The sequence below is a fragment of the Prunus mume genome, linkage group LG2 (assembly GCF_029339155.1).
Source record: "Prunus mume cultivar Tortuosa linkage group LG2, ASM2933915v1, whole genome shotgun sequence".
In the NCBI taxonomy this organism is placed as follows: domain Eukaryota; kingdom Viridiplantae; phylum Streptophyta; class Magnoliopsida; order Rosales; family Rosaceae; genus Prunus; species Prunus mume.
In genome coordinates, this window is record NC_142699.1 from 8,725,843 (window position 1) to 8,751,957 (window position 26,115).

General features: G+C 36.4%; 3 protein-coding genes and 1 pseudogene across 7 annotated transcripts; 2 read left to right on the forward strand and 2 right to left on the reverse strand.

The window, feature by feature from the left end:
• Window positions 1-1,784, reverse strand: LOC103319978 (uncharacterized). The gene has a single exon (XM_008221574.2). The coding sequence runs from the start codon at window positions 1,476-1,478 to the stop codon at window positions 201-203; it is 1,278 nt and encodes a 425-aa protein (XP_008219796.2). The 5' UTR covers window positions 1,479-1,784; the 3' UTR covers window positions 1-200.
• Window positions 1,785-4,382: 2,598 nt separating this feature from the next.
• LOC107880258 (uncharacterized) lies at window positions 4,383-11,705 on the forward strand. Its single transcript, XM_089044386.1, has 5 exons — window positions 4,383-4,628; window positions 10,751-10,871; window positions 10,951-11,108; window positions 11,240-11,434; window positions 11,628-11,705. The coding sequence occupies exons 1-5, from the start codon at window positions 4,383-4,385 to the stop codon at window positions 11,703-11,705; spliced, it is 798 nt and encodes a 265-aa protein (XP_088900512.1).
• A 4,508-nt stretch (window positions 11,706-16,213) lies between these two features.
• LOC148919559 (UPF0481 protein At3g47200-like) lies at window positions 16,214-17,722 on the forward strand (annotated as a pseudogene).
• Window positions 17,723-22,260: 4,538 nt separating this feature from the next.
• Window positions 22,261-23,592, reverse strand: LOC103319970 (RNA-binding protein csdA-like). Of its 5 annotated transcripts, none has more exons than XM_008221559.2 (4): window positions 23,428-23,592; window positions 22,885-23,281; window positions 22,656-22,732; window positions 22,261-22,508 (listed from the first exon to the last, which is right to left on the reverse strand). In XM_008221559.2, the coding sequence occupies exons 2-4, from the start codon at window positions 23,262-23,264 to the stop codon at window positions 22,489-22,491; spliced, it is 477 nt and encodes a 158-aa protein (XP_008219781.1). In that variant the 5' UTR covers window positions 23,265-23,281; window positions 23,428-23,592; the 3' UTR covers window positions 22,261-22,488. The 5 variants fall into 5 exon arrangements, with proteins under 5 accessions (XP_008219781.1, XP_008219780.1, XP_008219784.1 ...); XM_008221558.2 differs by having other exon boundaries at window positions 22,885-23,284; window positions 23,428-23,590; XM_008221562.3 differs by having other exon boundaries at window positions 22,612-22,732; window positions 22,885-23,284; window positions 23,428-23,589.
• Window positions 23,593-26,115: the final 2,523 nt, after the last annotated feature.

The window sequence follows — 26,115 nt, forward strand, 5'->3', positions numbered from 1 at the left end:
TCTAAAAAAACCACAATTGATAAATCATTTTGACATTTAAGATGGCCAATTCTACACATTTGAGCAATCAACAATCTGTGGTCAAGTGACGCCCAAAAATCTGTTTCTCCAATCCTTGCTAGTTCTCCACACTGGTCCTGATTTCAGAAAGGAAAAAAAAGGTTTTGAAATTTGAACTCATATTCTAAGACAAGTGTTCGTCAAACATGAATCCCATGGACAAAAAATGTGTTTCCTCTGTATGCAAGTGTTCTGCCTTCAGCCCCTACACACCATATATGCCCTTGCAGTTGTAAAGCTCCTTTCATCCCTGCTGTTTCCCATACAAACTTGAAAAGTCCAAGAGCCCTGTCCAACTGCCTCACCCCACTCCAAACCATCTCCTCCTCATCTGAAGTCACAATCCTTCCCATGCACAGGCAGAAATCGTTCTCACTACCGCTGCTATAAATGCTGCCACGTACGTCCACTTCAATATCTCTAACATGCCCAAAGAGGTAATATAACAAAAGTGTGAACAGGCACTTGGACGAATGACCCAATGTCTTTGTCAGCTTCTTCTGCACTAGGCTTTCTTGATGCCGAACTTCCTTGTGTCCTATATTTCTATCAGTCAACACATCCTTGATCTGAGACAGCCCCTCTTTCAAGACCTCAAGCTTCGCTACGTAAAGAAGTAACTCCCTTTCATTTTTCAAACAATCGATGAGGTCGTTGAACATCTCGAAAACATCTTCCCATTTTTGCAAACCAGAAGAGTCTGTAACTTTTGCAGGCGATAGGCGCGTCCATGAAGAGCAATCATGTTCATATGAAATGGATGTGGATGTGTCAGCCAAGAACTTCAGACAGCTAGCAACTATCTGCTGTCCCATCTTTGTCCCTTTGCTTGGGCACCGATGATCTAAATATTCCAACTCGGATTTCAATCCATTGAGTACCTTCTCAAGCGTCCCAGTCCATATGCGGTGCTGTGTAATCTGTGGAGATAATGTAACACGCACTGACTGTCTTTGTTGAGCAGTGATGTTCAGAAAGCCACTTACTACGGAGAGTGTTTTTACAACCATGGGCTCTCTTTCATTTGGTTTACTGAAACACACAAACTGATTACAGATTCTACCACCTGACAACCCCACGACATCATTCTTTAATGTTTGCTGAACTAATGGAGACCCAATAAATTCCCTGGCAAGTGACTTGAAAGTAAGCATTCTGTGTTCAATACGGTCATCCATGATAATCGAACCATCACTGATGTTAACAAGCCTTCCATCAACCAAATCGACATTTTTTAACACTTGGGTTAGTTTTGTTAACTTGGGGAATTCCTTTTGATACCATTCTCGGGGCATAGGCTCTCCATGGGACTCCTCTGAGCAATGATATAGCATCCCATTCAAACGGACAGCTCCCTTTCGCTTAGCCATTAGATGCTTTGCACCATGTATTAACCTGTCTACATGTCTACAGGCCATTGCGACCTGGGAAAAAAAAAAAAAAAAAAAAAAAAAAACCTCAAATAACCCTTCAAGTCGACGCTCCGAAGTTAAAACTGCAAAAGTAAAAGGGCCTTGAATTCGATAAGGCAATTCATCGCACACATGGCGTGCAATTGTTGCTTTCACATATGACCTGAACGACCAACCATTTGAGACGGCTTACTCGGCAATAACAAAGGTAAGATGCAAGCATAGGAGAGCCAAGATCAAAAGCTTGCCTACACTTCTATTGGGTACAGAAAATGACGAAAGAGACTATGCCGCTCGTGTAAAGCTGAAGGAGGAGAGACCAACGGTTTGCCGGGAAAAAACCTATAACGTATTAACGTGTTTAAAATTGGGTCCAACCGTTTTCACGGGCTTTATTCATGGGCTTGGGCTGGATCTTATGTTGGATCCATTATTAACAGTTAGGCTTTAATATGTGTTTTGTTTTATTTATAATTTTATCTTTTATTTTATTTTTTATTTTATTAATACAAGCGAACCGATAGTCTAAACGACAAAAAGAGGGGTGTTTCATACACATTACCAAGTTGCTATAGGCAGTGGCGCAACTAGAATTTTGCATTAGAATAAAATAATTCGAATTGAGGCTCTCAAGTGCTAACTGGTTAATAAGTTAATACGATACTAACTACTTCATAAATTTAGCCTACTTCATAATATCATTTCATATTGATTAATAATTCATTCATTATAATCATGATTGTCCTTAATTTCATATTATAAAATGGTTGAATATTAATCTCATCATCTACACTATTAAAGACTCAAAAGTTAATAAATGGAGATTCACTATTATACCCAATATACGAGCTCAAATTATTTATAAAAAAAACCATATATGAAATGGACTTTAGAAACACACCCAAAGCCCATTTACAATATAACAAAAAGGTTTTTAACTTCTTTTAAATTACAAAACTGCCATTTATTTCTTAAAACAAACCCAACTCCAAAATCTCAACAACAAAAAAAAGCCCAAAACACTCAATAGGACATCAAAGTAATTTAATAATCCAAATTAAATTCAATAAGGCCAGCTATTATTTTTTGAATTTTTTTGAGGTTTGTTTATAGGAATTAAATAATGTAGGATTTATTTATAATATTAGTGCTAAAAATGGGTATATGATTAAATATCTCTAATTTATATTCCAACATAGAGAAGAAGTACAAAAAAAGTTCATAAATCCCAATATTAAAGTACCCTACTCAGACATGTAAAAAAGGAGCGAAAAAAATTACAAAACTTAAGCTTCAGTTAAACAAAAGAGGAAGAGAAAGAGAAGAAAAAACATTTAGGAATTTTTAGTGCAAATATCATAATCTAGCCTAGTAGATTTAATTGAAAGTATAAGAATGATTAAGAAGTTTAATGGCAAATTTGTAGACAAAAAGAACCTAATATATTGTTTATTTTAGAGTAAATATTCAAAATATTAGATAATATATTATAATATTTATATCATACAATATATAAAAGGAGTATCGCCGTGCGGCTTTATTGGGTCCTTTTTTATTTTTTTTTGTAATGTAATATATGTACCATGGATAGCCGTATAGCCGCCCGGCTATACTTTTTTGGGCTATACTTTTTGTGATACGTGACTAGGCGCGTCCTTTTTTATATGTTTATATGTAAATATTTTTTTTTTTAGTCGAAGTTTGCACTCACTAAACTATTTATTTTAAGACTATATACAACAATCAGTGCTAAACCCAATTTTCGCCCTGGGGGGTTAAGCCACCTGGGTTTTATTTTAAAGTCTCATTGAATGTGAAGAAAAAGATAGGAAGAATTAAAACAAGTATACAATTCAGAAAACTGCTGCTTCCTTTGAGTTGATTTGGTATTTGATTCTGGAAGACTAACCAAGTGAGTGGATGACCACAAATGATTTAGATTTTTCTACTAGAGGAACGCTACTAATTGTCAATTGTCAAGCAAGACACCATCATTCTTGAACTAAATTTGAAGTAAGCCCACTTTTGATTGAAGAGAATTTTCTCCATTTCACACTGGAGAGAGTGATGTTTATTTCCATTCAATTACGCATCTAAATTTGATATGACTTGCATCGATATTGTCGATAATGCATCAGTAACATGTTTACATTGATAATTGATACTGTGTCAAAACGAATTCTACTCCAAGCTACAATGAAAGGGGATCCCTTATGAGAAATTCGTCCTATTTATCTGTCCTTGAAACTTTAGTAATTTGTCTCCCCACTATTCAACTTTAGTATTGAAAGCTTACTAATTGTCTTCCCAGCTACTCAACTTAACTATATACTGTAGGGTTTCTACTTTCTAATCAAGTATTGCCAATGCTGCTAATTGTGAAAATTTTTTAAGGTGAGAGACAGTTACAAACAAAGCTTTACCAAATTAATACAATTATCTTCCAATTAGAGTCAGACTCTCCATATATAGTGCAGACTAAAAGAAACACACCCCTCACTGGTTCATCAGGTGTACTTAAGTTGAGCAACCCTGGAATTCATGTCCCGGTCGACCATAAGAACACTACAGGTCTTCCAACACATCAAGTTCTGCACGGAATCCAGTGGCACAGCTTTTGGATCCCGGAAATCTTGTTGTGATAGATGGCAATGGTCGTAATGACTCTGATAATATTTTATGACAGAGTTTTGATTACCTAGGTGATACATTAATACCAGGTATGAAGCTTGTTAGGAACAAAATCACAGGTTTTAATTGGCATCTTACACCCTGGAAAAGCCCCAGGATCCTTCTCAAGGACATTATCCATATCAACTCGGTCCTTATGGGTACCATGAATTAATTCTGAGGGAGGGTTCTGTTATAAAATATAGGACTGCACCATGGAATGGAATCCAATTTAGTGGGATGCATAATTTAAATCCAACATATGATTTTGTGTTGGATAATGATGATGAAGGATATTATGGTTATAAGCTTCTCAACAGCTCAACTCTTTTCAGGCTGGCGTTAACTCAAGATGGATTTGGGCTGAGCTACATCGGGAGTGATGGAAACCAAGGTTGGGTCGTTTATCTAATAGCAATGACTGATATCTGTGACAAATATGGAATATGTGGTCCGAATGGTGCATGTAGTATTGACAAGTCCCCAGTATGTAGCTGCTTGAAAGGATTTATACCGACTTTCAACAAGACTGGGACTTGGTGGATTGCCCATATAGATGTGTGAGAAAGAGCCAACTGAATTGCAGTGGAGACATCTTTAAGAAGTACTCTGGGGTGAAATTGCCAAGTACAGAACAATCCTGGTATAACACAAGTATGAACCTCAAGGAATGTGAGATGATGTGCATGAACAACTGCTCCTGCACCGCTTTTTCAAATTTGGATATCCGAGATGGAGGAAGGGGGTGCTTGCTGTGGTTCAGCGATCTGGTTGATATAAGATATTCCAATATAAGTGGGCAAGGGCTTCGTCAGAACTAGGTATGGAATCATCTTGCTGTTTAAAATAAAGTTTAAAAGAAAAATAAAAGCCACCAAGGAAAAAAGAAGAAAGAAATCTTCCAACAGTGACATGATTAGAAACAAGATAGAGCCAGAAAACTTTTGACATTGTTAGAAAAATATTTCTTTAGAGCTGTCTCAGAAACTAGCATTAAAAAGTAAAGATTTTTTTCTTTATGAATTTCTGACTCTCAATCTTCTGCTTTCACCCTAGATCAAGGACACAATACAAAGATCATAGTAACCAGTACTGTGTTGTCTACTGGACTGCTGATCCTGGGCCTTACCCTGCTATTACATGTGAGGAAGAACCAGCAACAAAAATATGGTAAGCTATTTGATTTTCTAGTCTTCTGCCCCTTCATTTTCTAAGATAGGTAGGTTCAGTTCTATAGAAATTTTTTGCTGTTGTCTCTCTGGTTTCTAAGCTAAGGTTCCATGCTACATTATTTACTTCACTACGTACTTCACAGGAGAACTGAAGCCCGGCCAAAAGGAAGATATGGAATTGCCATTATTTAACTTGGCCGCTGTTGTTTGTGCAACCAAAATTTTTTCAAACAACAATAAACTTGGAGAAGGTGGTTTCGGATCAGTCTTTAAGGTAAAATCAAATATAGTCCTCCCTACAGTTAGCTTGACAGTTTCCGCATGTCATTTGGGTCAGTACTATGGATACAAGTCGTTTATTGAACGTTTGCAAACAACAGAGTATGGATTTTGGTCATCATATGTGGCTAATGGATTTCAGGGTATATTAAAAGATGGACAAGAAATAGATGTGAAAACGATCTCAAAACATTCTAGACAAGGACTCAATGAGTTGAAGAATGAGGTTACACATGAAGAGAAACAGAGGATTTAAATGAGCTGAAGAAAGGTGGGTTGGTGCTAGAGATAGCGAGTGGGAAGAGGAACAAAGGATTTACTCATTACTTGTTTCTGTTTCTTCTTTTAATTAAGCACAATGGTTTTGAACTTTTGATCAATTCCTTTAGGCAAGGATGCTATACACAGAAGGCAGGTCCATTGAAGTGCTTGATACATCAGTAGGGGACTCCAGTGAGATCAATTCATGTAGGTCTTTTAAGTGTGCAGCGTAACCTGGCAGATAGGCCGAGCATGCCAGTTGCAGTTGTAATGCTGAGTGGTGAAGGGTCATTGCCTCAACCTCAAAAACCTGGTTTTTATAGTGAATGGGATCTCAATCAACTCGAAGTCGATCCTTCGCCTTAAGCATTTTCAGCTAATGAAGTCACAGTCATTTTACACTAACGGAGGCTCGATAAACGATATTTCATGTTGGTGTGTTAATCTGGTGTTTTTGAAGTCAGTTTGAAAAGTTAAATATAATTAAGAGATTCCCAACCCATGCGTTAGCTAATGCACCCTCTAATTTTCTTTACTTGTTTTCTTTGGAGTTGGGGTGGAGTTCACACAATAGAAACACAGATGCTGATACAAGAACAAATATAAAAACTTAAATGAATTAGATTTTTCACTTGAGGTGGTGTAATCTTTCAAATTTTTTTTTCTGTTTTTTGGTGGGTTGGTTTTGGGTTCCTATGCAACAGGAGGAGGAGACAAATCTTCCTTTTTTATTTTTTATTTTTCTCTCTCAGCAAATAAGAAGGTATTATCAAATGTCAAAATCTATAACAGAAATGCAATATCCAAAGAATGAAAAGCAGTCCAACCAAGAAGAAACTAGCAAATATTACTGAATCAGCAAAACTTATGAATTTAGCAAATAAAGAACCTGAAGCCAGTTTCAAGCAGAAAAAACTTACTTGTGTAATATGAAGAGCCTGCTCAAGCCGCTGAATTTGAATCCATTCTTCTGTAACAATGTCAGCCATCTGAAAGCAAAGAGAAAGAAGCCAATGGCAAAATGACATCACACTAACAGCATCACACACTCATAGCCATAGACCAAAGATGGACTGAGTACATCAGTGCATCAGCATGACCTTTTGAGCCTGAGAGGCAACCGTTTCGAGTCTATCCTCGGCATCTTGTGCTTTAGACTCTAAAACATGAAGATCGAAGTTGTACTCTAATTCAACTTCTACAACATATTAACTCTAATTCAAATCACAACACGAGTTGTTGAAATCATGATAGAATACATATATGTAACATCTTAAATGGAGAAGTTACCCACTTCCAAGGAGCATCTCAAGCAGGAAGATTCGAAGGCTTTAGACTGAGACTAGCAAAAATATTCACGAGATCTCTTTCTTCACTATCTGCATGATTATGTTCAACAACACAAGTGTTACCACATAAAGGAAGGAAGGTAGGTAGGTTCAATGAATGACAAGGCAACAAAATTACCAACCAGAGTCACAACCGTGCTACAATTTCAATGTTGCGAAGATATATATTCTTAACTTGTTAGGAAAGAATTGGACACCCAAAAATAACACCTAAATATATTACCAATTTTATTAAACTTAAAAGAAGACTTAAAGTATAACCAATTCTGTAGTTCCAAAATAAATAAAATAATAATTTGTAAGTCATATCCCTTGCCTGGATTGGAAATAGGTGATGAGTGCATTATTGTTGGAACTGTGCGTGGCTCCTTTACTATTTTGGACTCCATCTTCTTATAATAAGTTTCACCAATTAACTAAGACATCCGTTAATTGCTTCTCCCCAATATGCTCATTTCCAGAAGCTACGGAAGTCTTTGTTTCTCCTATAACTGAGATAAGAAATCAAGCATTGCACATATAGCATCCATTTACCACAGGAATAAAATGCTATCTTCACACTTTTAATAACACATCCAAAATATTTTACTAACCAAATTCTATTGCATGAACTCTACAATAAGAGCAATTTATAATTTTTCTTTTTATAACACAAATTTAAGTTACAAACTTTCATTAAAACAAAGAAAGAGAATTGTGATGCAGAAGACACTATTGATAATAATAGTGAAGATTATTTGTACCATTCCTTATTCTCAGTTCTGATTATTTGACTTCAGTAGCAGGCAAAGTTGCATCTACTAGATGGTCACTGGAACCATATTCCTTTGAATTCTGCTAACCAAGAGGAGCCGGTTCTGACGAAGACATAAGAGCAACCAATTTTACCACTAAGAGTGTATCAAAAAGCAAAAACTTTCACTATCTAGGATGTACTTAATCATCCATATATACAAGGGGAGAATGGAGATGATTTGGCTCATAGAATCAAAGCACGATAGGTAATTTGTTAAGCATATATATAGTGTGACCATCATATTATGCTAGAATTGAAAGCTAAGCTCATAGAACATCTGTTAGACCAGCCATGCTATATGGGACTGAATTCTGGACAGTTAGAAAACAGACATATTCATAATTCCTGTAGGTACGTATTAGCCAATGTTACAACCAGCACAGTGATATGCACACCTACATCTCTGTTTCTCTAACGGCATATTAGTCATTATTAGACACAAATTATTAAGAGATCAGATTAAAATATTTGTCACCATTTGAATCCTTCAAAATTGGAGGTGTTTGCTGAATAATCTTTGCTATCTTTCAAAATTGAAGGGTCATTGCCTCAACCTTAAAAGCCGGGATTTTATAGTGAAAGGGATGTCAATGAACTCGAGGTCTATCCTTCTTCTAAAGCATTTTCAGCTAATGAAGTTACAGTCAATGGAGGCTCGATAAACAATATTTCATGTTGGTATGTTAATCTGGTGCTTTTGAAGTCAGTTTGAAAAGTTAAATCTAATTAAGAGATTCCCAACCCATGCAATAGCAAATGCACCCTCTAATTTTCTTTATTTGTTTTCTTTGGAGTTGGGGTGGAGTTCACACAATAGAAACACAGATGCTGATACAAGAACAAATATAAAAACTTAAATGAATTAGATTTTTCACTTGAGGTGGTGTAATATTTCTTTCTCTTTTTTTAGGGTCTTTGGTGGGTTGGTTTTGGGTTCCTATGCAACAGGAGGAGGAGACGAATCTTTCTTCTTCTTTTTTCGCTCAGCAAACAAGAGGGCATTATCAAATGTCAAAATCTATAACAGAAAAGCAATATCCAAAGAATGAAAAGCAGTCCAACCAAGAAGAAACTAGCAAATATTACTGACTCAGCAACACTTATGAATTTAGCAAATAAAGAACCTGAAGCCAGTTTCAAGCAAAAAAAACTTACTTGTGTAATATGAAGAGCCTGCTCAAGCCGCTGAATTTGAATCCATTGTTCTGTAACAATGTCAGCCATCTGAAGGCAAAGAGAAAGAAGCCAATGACAAAATGAACACCACACTAACAACATCACACAATCATAGCCATAGACCAAAGATGGATTGAGTACACCAGTGCATGACCTTTTGAGCCTGAGAGGCAACCGTTTCGAGTCTATCATCGGCATCTTGTGCTTTAGACTCTAAAAATGGGCCTAGGCGGGCGGCTAGGCGGCTAGGCGGGCAGCTAGGCGGCTAGGCGGGAGCTAGGCGGCTGGGCGGGCCTCCTAGGAAGGTTGGGTCTTTTTTCGGTGCTGAACCCGGAGGACGAAGCAGTCGAAACCGAAGAAAACAAATCGAAGCTTGAAGCGAAACGTCGACTGCAACCTCCGTCGTCCTCGTGAACATATTTGCAGAGTGTAGCCGCGCGGCTATACTGTTAAATTATTCGACGGCTATACTTTTAAAATATTCGAATGTATTTAGAACGTATAGCCGACCGGCTATACTGTAAAAAGATACTAATATATTTGGCGAGTATAGCCGCCCGTCTATACTCTTTAAATATACAATTTTGTCATATCATTTTAAGGTATATATTTTATAGTCTAAACCTGCTGGGGTCCTTTTTTTTCTTTTTTTTTTTTTCTTTTTTAAGTTTCATTTTTAAATAAATAGTATCGTCGTTGCGGCGATATTCCTCTTAAAAATAATATACTTTAAATTACCAAAAAGGGTATAGCCGAGTGGCTATACTTGGGCGCAGTATCGCAATGTGAGTGCTAAGCGCTATACAGGTCGTCCTTTAAAAGAAATAGTATTTAAATACAAGGGTATAGCCATGCGGCGCGGCTATACCAGCTAATGATAATATTATTTTCTGTTGGTCTACCATCCAAAGATAACGAAAGTCAACTACTTCGAACTACAGTCCATATACTCCAATAGGTGTTGCTGTATTTGTATGGGTTTAGGGTTATCGAAGCTTGAAGGGAAACGTCAACTGCAACCTCCATCGTCTGTGAGTATAAGCTTCGTGAACATATTTGTAGAGCATAGCCGAGCGGCTATACTATTAATCGACGGCAATACTTTTAAAATATTCGAATGTATTTAGAATGTATAGCCGACCGGCTATACTGTAAAAAGATAAGTATAGCCGCCCGTCTATACTCTTTAAATATACAAATTTGTCATATCATTTTAAGGTATATATTTTATATTCTAAACCTGCTAGGGTCTTCTTCTTCTTTTTTTTTTTTTTTTTTTTTAAAGTTTCATTTTTAAATAAATAGTATCGTCGTTGTGGCGATATTCCTCTTAAAAATAATATACTTTAAGTTACCAAAAAGGGTATAGCCGCATGGCTATACTTGGGTGCTGTATCGCTATGTGGGTGCTAAGCGTTATGCGGGTCGTCCTTTAAAAAAAATAGTATTCAAATACAAGGGTATAGCCATGCGGCTTGACTGGGGTTTTAACAAACAGTATAGCCATGCGGCGAGGCTATACCGGCTAATGATAATATTATTTTCTGTTGGTCTACCATCCAGAGATAACAAAAGTCAACTGCTCTGAACTACAGTCCATATACTCCAATAGGTGTTGCTGTATTTGTATGCCCCAAAAAGATAGATCACATTGCCCAGCATCCTGAGCTTTCCAGAGTGAAAGCATATGGGAAAGTGTTCATTGTTAAAATACATGTATTTTTTCAGAATTGATTTATCTTGTTATGTTTTGTTTGTTATATTTTGGCAATATCTAATGATATTGCTCTGCGCCTTGTTGCAATTGCCTACTTATCCTGCTGCAATGTTTCTTGGTGATAGTGATGGAGAGAGGATGAGTCTTGTAATGTACTTCAAAGTTTCTGAGAATTTTGATAAAGACGTCTCTCCTCAATTCCATGATAGCATCAAGGTAACTTCATTTTGTATGCAACTTCATCCATTTGGAAGGCATGTACTTTATTCTGATGTACTCTCCCTGATGGAAATGTGGTCATATGTATTGGAACTCAGTCTGTTGATATATTTGAATGATGCTTTTAGAAAATGGTTGACGATGAGACTGAAAAAGTTAAAGGATTCGCAAAGGACTCCACTGTATCTTTTAGAGAAAGACTAAAGATCTTGGCTGGGGTGGTAAATCCTGAGGATCTCGGTCGGAGTTCTGCTGAGAAGAAGCTTGTACATACATATAATGACAAATCAGTTATTTCATGCCCCCTGCACAATTTTTACAAGGTGTCGGAGTTCTGCTGAGAAGAAACTTGTACATGCATCAGAAGCTTGTACATGCATATAATGACAAACCAGTTCTTTCACGCCCCAACACAATTTTCACAAGGTAAACATTGAACATTTATGTTGTTGAGTGTTGAGAAGATGAAACATAAAAACCATGGTGTTTGAATTTACCAAGCTCTCTCACATGCAGGGTCCTAACTACTTTGAGATTGATCTGGACATTCATCGGTTCAGCTACATATCACGGAAGGGTCTCAAATTGTTGTGAGAACGTCCGAGCGGCTATACTCGTAAAATATTATAGCGTATAGCCGCGCAGCTATACTTTTAAAATATCTCTTCTAAAATATTCTGTTTATAGCGGATAGTCACTCTAAAATATTCTTTTTATCGAGTATAGTCGCACGGCCATCCTTCAAAAATATTCTTTTTTTCGAGTATACTCCCACGGCCATACTTTTAAAATATTCTTTTTATGGAGTATAGCTGGGCGGCGATAAACTTTTAAAATATTTTATTTATGGAGTATCGCCGTGCGGCTATACTATCTTTTAAAATATCTTGTTTATAGCTTATAGCCGCGCGGCTATACTTAATCAGAAACATACACAAATTGGACGCCATAGTAGTCATGGATAGAGGACTCGAATTCGTCGCTACGAACATCTAGGGCACAGAGCAAGCCCGTTCTAGGTTTCGAGCAGTGTTCGAAAAATCGGCCTAGGCGCTAGGCGGGAGGACACCGACGCTAGGGAATTAGGTGGGGCCTAGGAGGCATGGGAGGATCTAGGCGGCTTTTAGGCGGACTGGGAGGATCTAGGCGGTATCTAGGCGGCCTGGCGGATCTAGGCGGCCGAGGCACTGGCGGGTCATGTCCTTTTTTTTCCAAATGAAGACAAACGAAGCTTGCACTCGCTGTCCAATCTTCAAAATTCAAATACTCGATCTTGAGCCTCTCTCTCAACTCAAGCTTCGATTTTTTTTCTTCGGTTTTGGCTGCTGTTGATTCGATTTGTTTTTTGTTTTGTTTTTTTGTGCTTTTCTGTTATTGAAGTTCTCAACGTCAGATGAAGGAAGGGTCTCGAATTGTTGTGAGAACGTCTTTAAAAAACGGAATGGCCGAGCGGCTATACTCGTAAAATATTATAGCGTATAGCCGCCCGGCTATACTTTTAAAATATCTCTTCTAAAATATTCTGTTTATGGCGGATAGTCACTCTAAAATATTCTTTTTATTGAGTATAGCCGGACGGGAATACTCTTTTAAAATATTTTACCGACGATACTCTTTTAAAATATTTTATTTATGGCGGCTATACTCTCTTTTAAAATATTCTGTTTATAGCTTATAGCCGCGCGGCTATACTTAATCAGAAACATACACAAATTCGACGCCATGGTAGCCACGGATAGAGGACTCGAACTCGTCACTACGAACGTCTAGGGCACAAAGCAAGCCCGTTCCAGGTTTCGAGCAGTGTTCGAAAAATCGGCCTAGGTGCTAGGCGGGAGGACACCGACGCCAAGGAGTTAGGTGGGGCCTAGGCGGCCTGGGAGGATCTAGGCGGCTTCTAGGCTGCCTGGGCGGATCTAGGCGGCTTCTAGGCTGCCTGGGCGGTATCTAGGAGGCTTCTAGGCGGCCTGGGCGGATCTAGCGGCTTCTAGGCGGCCTGGGCGGGTCGTGTCCTTTTTTTCCAAATGAAGACAGACGAAGCTTGCACTCGCTGTCCAATCTTCAAAATTCAAATACTCGGTCTTAAGCCTCTCTCTCAACTCAAGCTTCGATTTTTTTTCCTTCGGTTTCGGCTGCTGTTCGATTTTTTTTTTTGTGCTTTTCTGTTATTGAAGTTCTCAACGTCAGATGAACATCCAAGGCAGTTTCTTAGTATGCCAGGAGAAGCCCAGCAGATGGTTCTTTAACCAGGGGCACACCTTGCTGTTTGGCATTGGATTACACCATGCAGTTTATATAAGTGTTTATTCTCTTGCAGGGAACAGAATATTATGATGGGAAAACAAAGAGATATGTTGAGTTTCCAATATCAATCATAGATATATTGCAAATGATGGTTTTGGTCACACATGACTATATAGAATAAAAAATGGAAAGAAAGAAATATGTGAATCAGATTACATGCTTTTCTCCCTTTATAATCAACAGTTGCTCAGATTCTACAAGAAAGATGGGAGTAGATGTCCGTCACAATCAGCCCGCCTAACAATCAATAAACACAAATCATATTACTTTCTGAATATTTGCCTCAAATATTAATACTAGGAATCAGGTTGTTTGGGGTTTTGAATATCAGAAAATCTAATAAAGTCAATGGATGAAATCTTGCAGTCCTATATCTAATCAATAAAGCATTTTATTTTTTATTTTTTCAATACTCTACACCTATCTTTTTTTTGCTGTTAAAGTTTAGAACGCCTATCATTTGCATTGCTGCTGTGACAGGAGCAGCACCATGATCCTCTTGTACTTAAATATGGTGAAGACACAAGTTAAAAGCCTTTGGTTTTGATTAGTGTCCTTAGTATTTGATTTATTGAGCCTGTACAAGATCTTACATGAGCATAGTTTTCTACAGATGTTTAATCCAGCTTACTATGGCTTGGACAATACTGAACCTGAAGTTCTCAGCTCTTACTTGTCTAGGTAATACCATGCTCAATTCTCATGGATTTTTTTTTATTTTTCCTTTTATCAGGACATGCTCTCTCTTTCGGTGGCATTGCTTTGATTACTTATTGATTATTTTGGCGAGGTTGGTGCAAAACACATTTGAGGATCTGGAAGACAGTGGATGCATCAAGATGAATGAAGACAATGTAGAGCCAACGATGCTGGGTTCAATAGCATCCCAGTATTATCTTAGCTACATGACTGTATCAATGTTTGGTTCAAACATAGGATCAGATACATCGCTTGAAGTAAGAAATGGTTCTTGAAGATTTTTTTTTAGCGTTTTAATTTCTCGCTTTTACTTTTTATGCTGTTATGCTTAAGAAGGTTATGTACTATAGGTCGTCTTGCGTATCCTATCTGCTGCTTCTGAATATAACGCAGTTCCGGTGCGGCATAACGAGGCAATAAGTCTATGGTTGTCTCTTACTTGAGTACTTTTTTTTTTCTTTTTTTTGGGATTCATAATGAGGCACACACTTGAGTGACTAGATCTATTAACCGTGGATTCTGATGGAGAAAATTAATACTTGACCTATAACAACTATCTTGTGAGCGAAGTGGTATCAGTCAGTCCTATTTATTAAGAAAGGGCATATAAAACATATAATATATAATATTCATATTATATTATATTATATATCGCAGTCATATGCAATCATTCTTCCTCCATACAAATTTGCTAACAAGAATATGTTTTTCTTTGCATACTGCAAAGACAACAAAAAGTTCTACGTCGGATCATAGTGAAATTTTAAGTATTAAAAAATTATGAGATCTTTATCTTGATTTCGAACTGCAATATCTTCTTTGATAATAGGAGAATTACAATGAAGCTTTGTCTGAGAGAGTTCGACGTAAAGGGGATAAGGACTGCTTAGATGATCCACATGTCAAAGCCAATCTGCTATTTCAGGTCAGAGTTGTCTTCAACTATATGTTTTTGAAATAAAAACTTCATGTCGTTTTCCTTTTTAGTTCTCTCATCTCATCGTTTTATTCTCTTACCATGCATGAATTCTGCAACATTTCTCCCAGTTAGAATTACCAATCAGTGATTACGTCACAGGCTTGAAGTCAGTATTGGATCAAAGTATACGAATCATCCAGGCCATGATAGATATATGTGCTAACAGTGGGTGGATTTCAAGCTCAATTACTTGCATGCATCTTCTGCAAATGATCATGCAGGTATTCTTCTTAGTAGTAGTACTTGCCTAGAATAAAAGACGAGTGCAAATTGGGCATTCTGCCTTGTTTATATATTACATTCTACATCCAGCATATGAGTTGATTAGTTAGAGATGTTAATCGGCGATGCTGAGCACCCTTCAATGTTGTTGCAGTGACATAATTAGTTAGGTAATTCATGTTCTTGTTCTACCCACCAAGAGCAAATTTCCTCATCACATCTACCAGAGGAGCAAACAATCTGCCTTGAACTTTTCTGGTGATCAGCCATCAAGGCTGAAACAAACTTGGTTTTGTCATACATATAGCAGGTGCGGTTTCACTTCCTTTTTCTTTTTTTTCTTTTTCCATTATTAATCTTATGTCATTGTTGTGTGACATATACAGAAAATTAGAGAACAGACTCTCGATATGCACATCGATATCGATGTTGGCAAAAATGTACCAATAATATGTCGATACATATTGTTGGCAACAATGATACTGATTGCATATATATCAGCAATCCAGTCTGTACCGTCATACTTTCTTCCCCATTGCTATATTTACGCATCGATCCTTTTTATTTAAGCAAATGTTTTTTTAATTGTTGAACTTAGAACTCTATTAATCGAGAGAGAAGTGTTTAATTATAGATAGATAGGTTTGAAAAAGTTTGATTTGGCTCAGCCTGTTTTTATTGGAAATAAGATTGGAATGTGGAAATATCTATACAAAAGTAGAGTTAAGTACTTCATGTGAGTTTTTAAGGTCTGTGTTTTTTTTTTTTTTTGGTCGAAGTCAGTGTTTAAGGTGTTGGTATGCAATAACTCATACAATATTTTGATTTCAGTTCCCTTTCCTGCTTGCACTCATCAATTAAATAAAATATTTGTTGATTCTGGTGCTAGTACATGATGATGAGGAAGAAAAATGAAGCTCCAAATTATGACATAGAAAACCAGCACAATCCTTTGGAAACTTCGATGAGCCAAGAGTTGGCCAACTTGTCTCCCCTGCTCCCATTGCGTTGTATCTACAGAGTTCCTGAGCGACTACGGCGAGGAAACGAAAACGCCTACACGCCTCGAGTAGTCTCTATAGGCCCACTTCACCATGGCAAAGAACACCTGAAGGCCATGGAAGAGCACAAAAAGAGGTATCTAGCATATTTTCTACATCGAACCCAAGTAAGCTTGAATAATTATATAAACAAAATAAAGGATCAAGAAGCAAGATTGCGCAGTTATTATGCAGATTTCATTGAGTTTGACAGTGATGAATTTGTAAGAATCATTCTAGTGGATGCAGCCTTCATCATTGAGTTCTTGTTGAGGAAGTGTTTTTTAGGATTTAATCATGAAAATGACTACATATTTGAGAAACCATGGATGAAACGCGATATATCGCCTGACTTGCGAATGCTTGAAAATCAACTGCCATTCTTCATTCTGAAAGATCATTTTGTCCCTGATAAACTTTTCCCTCCTACTAGTAGGAAATATTCACCAATATTTGTTTCTTACTTTTCGTTCAAAGACGCAATCTATAGGGAGGGAACAGAAGACGATTGGGAGAGAGTTTTTGTTCCAGGAATAGAGGTAAACCGGTTTGTTGATTTCATGAGAATTTTGTGTCAACCAATGGAACCAAAAACTAGAGGGAAACTCAAATCTCCCACAATACCAAACATGGCAGAGCTACATCAGGCCGGAGTCAAGTTTAAGGTGGGAACAAGCGAAAGTCTGTTTGACATAAAATTCTCTAGTGGGGTTCTCGAAATTCCGAAGTTAAAGAGTATTGGATTCGACAGAGCTGACATTCAGAAATCTCCTGGCTTTTGAACAATGTCACTGCAAGAACATGAATTACCTAACTAATTATGTTTTCCTCATTGTAAAGTGAAATATGGAGAATATTTTCTCTATTGAATGAATGATCAAACAGGACAATACAAGTTATATAAAGATACACGAGTAGCTATTCTAAGTAACTAACTAATCTAGGCTAGAAATCTGGTATGACCCACAGAACGTGGTGTGCACTACAAGTAAATACATAATTACAGAAGTTAAGGGATTTCTTTCCTAACACTCATGAAGCGTTTGGTGAGTTCATCAAAGGATGTGGAGCTGCTTGTTGTTGAGCATGGAATTGTTCAAAATTGGATAGGTGAGAACAATGGGGTATCTTCTTTGCTCAATAACCTTGACAGTGGGGTCATTGTTAGCAACAACTATTATGCTACTCTATGAGATGAGCTGAACAACTACTGCAGAACTCGCAGGCACAAATGGATGGCAAATTTGAGGCAAAATTATTTTAACACACCGTGGTCAACTGTTTCTGTCATCGCAGCTGGTGTTCTCCTCGTACTCACCGAACAGTATGCTCTGTCATATCTATTATTTAAGCTTCAACACCACTAGTCTCTCCTTTGTATTCTCCCTACCCTTGAAAGTAGTCTAGTCTAGCTAGCAGGTTCTGGCTTCCTTAAAGTGGGTCGAAGAGATATTCGAATAAAAGAAAGTTTGTGTATTGTATGTCATTGTCACTCTGGCAAGTTGGTGGTAAGATCAGGTTTTGCTCAATCTTTTCATCGAGTTCTTTAACTTATTTGGAAAATGATTTGGAACTTAATTGCATGGGAATGTCTTTATGGTGCACCATTTACATGCTTACACCATACCTACTTCTATACATGTCTGGCCATTGTTACCTGGAAAAGAACAACCTCCAAATAACCTTTCAAGTTGGCACTCCAAAACTAAAACTACATCCACCATTTTCTATTTTTCTTCTTCCATAAGGCATCATCAGTAAAAGGGCCCTGACTCCACTACGGCAAAACATCAAACACATGGCGTGCACTTTTATTGCTTTCACATATGACCCGAACATTCAACCATTTTAGACGGCTTGATCGGCAATAACAAACGTAATAAGTAAGAATCATGAAGCTAGATCACAAGCTTGCCTACAAATTTGTTGGGTACGGAAAATATGAAAGAAACCACGCCTGAAGAAGGAGAGACGACCGTCAAATGCCGCGAAAAAAGCCATGAAGTGTTTGAAATTTGGACTCAAACTGAACTTTGTGCACGGACTTGGGCGGGATCTTATGTTGGATCCATTATTGAGAAATGGGCTGTATTGGGCTTGAATTGCAGGCAATGACAGACCAACCCAGTACTAAATTATAATTTGCGAGTCAACATATCTCTTAATCGTTTAATCAAACTAACCAATTTAATCCAACAGTTAAAGAGATAGGGTCTCATCTAAGGGCTTAAGGCCCTCACTATTGAATTCTTGTATAATTTGTTCTCTTTTGTTTTTCTCTTTTTATTGGGAAAACGGGTTGCTTTTCAATTGGACAGAAAGAGAAGGCAACAAACTTTAACAAAATTGAACATGCTTGGCTTATAAAAAGTAGAAAAAAAAAAAAAAAAACCTTTAAAAAGCCAATTTTGCATCCATTGAACTGGATAAAAAGTGCCCTTGTTTTTCCTACCATTGACCATCACAGTGTTGTTAAGTTCAAACATGTTGTACTTAATCCGGTTAATTGTCTCGTGTTGATTGTTTTTGGGACCCAATCGGCATTTAAATCATGTCAAAAGATGTTCATGTTCTTCTTTCACGAGCATGATGAGTCTTTCAATTGTCTTGTCCTTTGTTAAGATTGACAAGCAATCAGAAATTATCCTCCGTTTGGATGATGAAAAATAATTTGAAATTTAGCTAAAAGTCGGAATTTAAAAGGAGAAATATACAATTTCCTTGTTTGGTAACTTAAGCGCGAAAATTTATTAAATGATACGCAGAAAAAATAGTGGAAATTGCAGCATCAAATTCTTGAGTTTAATTTCCACCAAAATAAACGTCATTTTACAATTTTCATAGTGTTATTTACAAAATTCTGTCATTTACAAAATTTGACATATATAAATCCAAATATTGAAATCTTCAATTGCTAGAAATTGAAATTATGAAAATCTAAATTATGTCATTTTAGAATTCTATGTAATCTTCAATTCCTTCATCAAAATGGAGGGTTAGAATTCTCAAATTATAAGTTTGCCAAATTTAACATCTCTTCCAATTTCATTTATTTCCTACAAGTAAGATTTTGTCCTGCATATCACGGATGAAATTATTTAATCAATATAGAAGAAAAAAAGTGCAAACTAACAAGTATTCTTTTTGTTCATTTTCACATGCAATAAGATTCAGATAAAGAAGAAGGAAAAAAAAATCTCAATAAGCAAGTTTTGACATGATTGAATGTAAGGTACTTCATGGCACTAGTTCACTAAAATCAACAAAGCATATATAAAAATGAAGTAACATAAAGCCAAGCTTAAAGTGAAACAAAGAATCTTGCTAAAAGCTAAATAATGGAGTGTAGTAGCAGACAATAATGAATGTGTTGTTGTTGCTTTTTGACCAATAAAATGTGCATTTTGCAGTACTTAAAAACCCAACCCCCATGAGGTCAATGAGGGAACCCACGAAAGGTGTTTGCTGAAAAGTTTGGGAATCCTATGTGAGTTTATGCTTTTAAGTTAAAATATGTTCAATTAGAGAACTTTGTTTTGGAAGCTCATCATCAGATTTCTCAAGGTTAACCCTGTCCGTTAATCAAAGAATCAAATGTTAATTAGAATTATGGTTTTGTTAACGTACGGCTTTAACTTCAATCGTAAATGTGAGAATAAGTTCTCTATTACTGAAATTATAAATTTTGTAAATATAAAGATGAGTGCTCTAACACTGAAACTATAAGCCCCATACTTCAGAGCTAGTAAAAACCTTACCAATTCCGTACCAATCTTTCACCCTTTTTTTTTTTTTTTTTTTTTCCTTTTTTTTTTTTTTTTTTTTCCAATCATTACTTTTCTTGGTTATTGCTGCATTTTCGCTAAATGAGTACTCTATCTCAAGAGATTAATTAAGCATGAGAAAGGGCATATATGTCCAGCACATATAATAAAAGTTTTAAATAATTCGGTGTAAATTCAATTCTTATTATAGAATTTGGGTGCAATCCACACACGTATTGTTAGTAATCCAAGTCCTCTGACTTCATTGCCACATATGATTATATTCCTTTTCTAATTTTATGATGTAATCAAATATATTTTTTTCTTTTTAAATTTATTTTCATGTTCCAATTATGCCCTTATGATTTAAATCGGGAAAGACTTATTTATATCATAATAATTAGCTAATTAATACAACTAATTAATTTTAGAATATGATATAAGCGGGTAAGAAATTAGCTGATTGCAATTCATAAACGGGTAAGAAATTAATTTTAGGCCAATGATTACTTATATTTGACCTTTTTAGTTAATTATGATTTGAATTTATAAAATACAGCCCCGATCTCTTGGACCACAGGGGTCCAAGAGATTTATCACCTACCGTTGGATGTTAATCTAACGGTTCAAAAAAGTTTCTTAAAAAGAGTGCAAGAGTGAGTGAACCGTTGAATTTACATTCAACGGTGAGTGACCACAAATCTCTTGGGCCCCTATAGTACAAGAAATCAGGACTGTTATAAAATATTTTCTTGTCTATCCATTTTAATTTTGAATATATCCCATAAACATGCGCTGATACAAAAAATAATAATAATAAATTTCCTATAACCTTTCTTCTTCATCTTGTTCATCTTCTTCTTTCTTCTTTCTTCTTCCTTCTTTTTCTTCTTCCAATCCTATGGAGGAGGTATAATTATTTATGGACTAGGAATATACATGAATGTTAATTAAGCATGGATAGGTAAATTACCTATGGAGGAGGTATACATATGAATGTTGATTACCTATGGAGGAGATATATGATATGAAATTACCTATGAAGAGGTATACATAAACCTACAAAGGTATTCACTGGTTGAAAGCGTTTGATAAATTGAGATTAATTGTAGAAGTGTGATATTAATTTATTGATTGCAATCATTAATAAAATTTAGAGGATTGACTGTGCAATGGCAATATGTGTAAATGTTTTAAAAACAGTGGTCATCGCTTTACATACTTGGCTGGCCTGTTGAATCGCTAGACCCAATTCTACGTCAAATGAGAGGTGGACTGTTTTCATAGTGCAAACTCAAAATCAGACCTATATTGAAAGACCCCAAGGAAAATGTCTTGACTTGCAGATTAGCTAGTAGTCTTAAGTTCGAACCCTTATAGTACCTGACAGTGTGTACAAGAAAATCCTCATCCTTCAATATCGCTTGTATTAAAAATAAAAAAAATTGGAATTTGTTCAAGTTTCAACCTCCACCGACTGCTGCGACAAATGGACACGCATTGAACTTGAAAGATCACTTCCATAATGGAAAGCAGTCCTTTAATCTTGAAAATAAAAAAACACACAATTGAAATTGGTCGATCGAGTTTGAATTGTTGGACTTGATATTGGTTTCCGAAATATATATTGTGGAACATATATACATCTTTTATCAAAGCTCCAACTCCCTTGCAAAGGGAAATTTCTCTAGAATTAGTTTTAATTCTTAAAATGTGTAGAGATAGAATTTTTGAATTCCCTGGCCTTGCTGCGTTGTTTTAACCAAAGGATCTGGTTTATGGTCCATGCATGACGTGAACAGCTCTCCTTTGGTATATATTATTGCTTTGCAGATATCTCATTTGCAGTTTTTAAGTACTCAAATATATTCCTTGGACCACTCTTAGGATAAAAGCATTCTTGATACTAGGGATGGAGCATCATCCACCATATATCCATCTCTCTCTCTCTCTCTCTCTCTCTCTCTCTCTCTCTCTCTCCCCCCATTAGCCAATTAAGAACAAGGAAAGTAAATAATTACTTGCAGCTGGGGCAATGGTGCTTAAATTCTCCAAGACACAGAAAGAGATGATAAATTAGATTTAATACTACCAGAAAACTACATGCCTATATAGTTCATATCATAAGAAAGCTCACAAAATGACAAATCATTTAGCTTTGTTAAAGTACTACTTCATCAAGTCTTCATCAGACACAATTCAAATTAAGCTCCTTAGAAAACTAAAAGATAGAAACTGGAAATGAAGGAGTGGGGAAGGAAAAGGGAATTGAAAGAGGAAAAAAAATATAGGAGGGTGGTCATCCGGCCTACTAAAGGAGTTGCTAGCTCAAGCCATCATAAGGGAATCATGTTCTTCTCTCAGTTCCTTCAGCAAAGTACAGCAGTACCTGAATATCATCAACATTTATATATTAGTTTACAAACCAAAAAAGAAAAAACAAAATAATTTAATTAAGTAACTATATATTTTTATATATCTTATCTACATACTCACTGAAAATGATGAAAATTTACGAGTTAATATGGAGACTTGCCACCATTGTTGTCCCTTGGAGCATTGCATCTGAAACATTCCATCCTGCTAGCGAAGTTGTGCTCATTGCACCCTGACCTGTCCAATTAATTCAACTATTACATGTTTAATGCATATAGGTGCATGTGCTCATATATGTAAAAAAATTGTGAGCAATGTTTCGTATAGGTGTTGTATATTGTGTTATATGAGAGATATGATCAGTAATGTGATATGATTTATAAAGTAACCTTGTGCAAATCCAATCTCCAGATTTCCATCCGGAGCGACCAGAGCTACTTCCACCGCTCCCAAATCCAAACCCTCTACCCTCATAGCCGCCACCGCCGCCACTGGACGATTCATCCTTGGACGCACCACACTTGAAGCAGCTGGAGCGGCTGGCAAAGTTATGCGCTGCACAATTGCTAATGGTGCAGTACCAGTCACCCGGGCGGACATCCGGACCAGTGGTGAATCCGAAAGAACCACCACCTCCACCTCTTCCACCAAAACTTCCATACTCAACTCTCTCCCCACTTTTTGGCTCCCCGCACCTCTGGCACGAGTCCCTCCTTTGGAAGTTGAGATGGTTGCATGACCTACAGTTCCAATCTCCTGGCCTGCTCATGTTTCTTAATTTGAGCTCTTCTAGATTTCAGAGAATATATATTACCCCAAAAAAAAAAAAAAACAATATATTAGTTAGTTAAAATGCATCATTTAACAAACTTCAAGTTCATTATGGAAAAATAAGCTACAAAAGCTCAAGAGTGAAGTTGAAAAGGCCTCACCTTGAGAAAGCAGAGTTGAATAGAAATGCCTGAAATTTTAAGATTAGTGGTGGAGGAATTTGGTGATTAAAGAGATGGGGTTGGGGAGGTTTTTATACTTGCTTAAGGGCCTCGAGAAACGAGTGGTGGATTGTACCCAGTAGAGATTTAGGGTGTGTGGTTTTTCTTTTTTGATATTCTCTTCATCACTTTGCTTCCTTGAACAATGGAATGTATATCACAAAAAAGAAAACCAAAATGGGAAAAAGAGATAAAGAAATATTGAAATGGGATTCTAAAGATACTAAAGAAAGAAAGAATTTGATGATAAAGCTTTAACTAGTGTACTTTAGGGTTTCCAGAGGTTGCAAATGCATGAACATATCCATAAATTAATTTAGTTCCATAAATGCCCTTCTTTTTATCTATCCACCATGTACTCCCATAGCTAGAAATGGCTAGTTAGTTTGAATTTAATTAGCACTACAGGCTTGTTAAAAAAATGAGAAATTATTTTTTTCTAACCAGATTGTGCAATCAAATTTGTCGTTTATATATATGTTCATGCCATCTAAATTTACAGTTTGACAATATAGGTTTGTAAGCATATATTCTGGGACAGTCCCATGGGTTGTCTAACCTGGAATATATAGCCGAGATGAGTTAATTTGTTTTCCTTTTTTTCCCTATAGTTTGTATGTAGGTTTAAGGTTTAGTTTGTATGTAAATCTACCTCACCTCATTTTAAAATTTTGGGTCCGTCTTTACATATATTACCCTAAAATATATAAAAGTAGAGAAAATGTGGCATGCTTTAAATTGAGTTGGCAATGCTACACCTTGGTTAAATGTGTTATTGTATGGAACATTTTTTTTTACATAATTAAGACGCAAGTTTCTGAGAAAATTAAGATGACCTTCATAATTTTCAGGCAATTTGGTTGGTGTGGGAGTGTCAAATTCCAGCCTTTTAAGATATTGTTTCCATCTAGCTCAATCATTCAGAAGAGATAGATACATATTACAGCAAATGATAGGGATGGTTTTTTGGTCGAAAATGATAGGGGATGTAATCACAATTCAAAGTTAAAAAGTATTGTTCCTTAATACAATGCGCAATTTGAAAAGCAACAAGGAAAACCATGTTGATTTGACTTTGTTAATTTATTCGTACAACAACTATCTATAATGTTCATGTCCCCACAAAAAGAAAAATAGCATGCATTGTAACCTCTAAACACAGCATATAGCCATGCACCCCAATGTCTTTTAATTATTCTAATCTATGAACCTCATGAAATTCTTTTGACCATTTGCATATATTTAGGAGTCACCTTCCTTCTTGTTGGCTTTCTTGTTGAGTCAGGACTGGATAAGCAGGAACAAAATTCACTGTTTTCCTGCCAGACAAAATGAATATTCTTCACACATCAAAAAACCCTTAGGAGTGGTCAAGCCTGCTTTCTGTAATTTTATAACCCCACATCCTAAGGGTGTTACTATACAAGGAAAAATGGTGGTTGCTTTTCAATTTTTCTTGAATATTCTTTCTTTGTACTTGGAACTACAAAAATTTCCTCCAAGTCAAAAGGGTTTTTAGGGTTACCACGGTTTCTCTCCCCCAGCCCAGAAAAAAATTAAAACACAAAAGCAAGTAATCCATCGTTTGGTCACTTAGGGCCTTATACGATGATAAGAACTGTAGCAAACTGCGGAACACAGGATGTTGTAATTTGAGTGGATTCAATGTATACTATCTCAGCATGTTAAAAGCAAAACATCGAATAGACTGCAGCTAATCTTACATAAAAATATAGTCACACTCGTGCATGTCAGCTGGTTTGCTAATTTAGAGAAGATATGTTACCGTTGCCCAAGACATAGGCACATAGCTGAAGCCAAACACAAGCTGTTGCATGGCTAAAGATGTTCAAAGAACGTCCACATTAATTATATTCTGTGACCAAATTTTAATAATTGAGTTCAGAAACATGGATTGGAGTGGAGGCTCAAAATCAAAGAAAGAAAGGGGAAATTAATTGGTAGAGTTTCGATAAAGATAGTCGAAGCTGATGATGATGGAAGAGGAGTCTTCGAGGTTCAAATTTTGACCATCTTTTTAATCTTTTTCTTTTTCTCACTAGTTGTGTACTGCAATTCATGCCTTTTTCACTGTCGTTTTTACTTTCCCCCCCGTCCCCCACCTTACTCGTCCTCACAAATCTTCATTTTGAATCTTTGAATAATTAAGTGAAATAACAGAAAAGAAAATCGAATTATTATTATTTCAAGATTATTCACCACTCACCATGCCATTTTTTTTTTTCTTGGGGAATGGTAAAGAAGGCTGTAGCAAACTGTGAAAAAGCAAAAACAAAGGAGGGGACTGATTCGATTCTCTCATCGGGAAATGCTTCCATGCATGACCATGACCAAGCGCAATACATTCCACCCAACGTATATATATGATCTTTTAGCTTTCTCTTTTTAAATACAATGTAAAACAATTCTGATTAGAGGCCATTTGAAGATGTTTGTGAACAAATCTTAATGCAAATTCAGTTTGTTTGCATTATCCACTTTCCCTTATATACCATTGGACAAAGTGATGGAACCTTGTACCTTTTGACCAATTTCAAATTTTACAGGCAAGTTCTTGATTTGATTCTGAAAATAAAATAAGAAAACTTTAACAAATTATATGCTATT

What these genes read in the sequence shown, in the direction of transcription:
- LOC103319978 (XM_008221574.2), bottom strand. Translation starts at nt 1,478, where the DNA reads ATGGCCTGTAGACATGTAGACAGGTTAATACATGGTGCAAAGCATCTA.
- LOC107880258 (XM_089044386.1), top strand. Translation starts at nt 4,383, where the DNA reads ATGCATAATTTAAATCCAACATATGATTTTGTGTTGGATAATGATGAT. An exon ending in GTAGTATTGACAAGTCCCCA is followed by an intron (nt 4,629 to 10,750) that starts GTATGTAGCTGC and finishes AGATAACAAAAG; the next exon opens with TCAACTGCTCTGAACTACAG. An exon ending in CCCTGCACAATTTTTACAAG is followed by an intron (nt 11,435 to 11,627) that starts GTGTCGGAGTTC and finishes TCTCACATGCAG; the next exon opens with GGTCCTAACTACTTTGAGAT.
- LOC103319970 (XM_008221559.2), bottom strand. Translation starts at nt 23,264, where the DNA reads ATGAGCAGGCCAGGAGATTGGAACTGTAGGTCATGCAACCATCTCAAC. An exon ending in GGAGATTGGATTTGCACAAG is followed by an intron (nt 22,733 to 22,884) that starts GTTACTTTATAA and finishes TTAATTGGACAG; the next exon opens with GTCAGGGTGCAATGAGCACA. An exon ending in TCCAAGGGACAACAATGGTG is followed by an intron (nt 22,509 to 22,655) that starts GCAAGTCTCCAT and finishes GATGATATTCAG; the next exon opens with GTACTGCTGTACTTTGCTGA.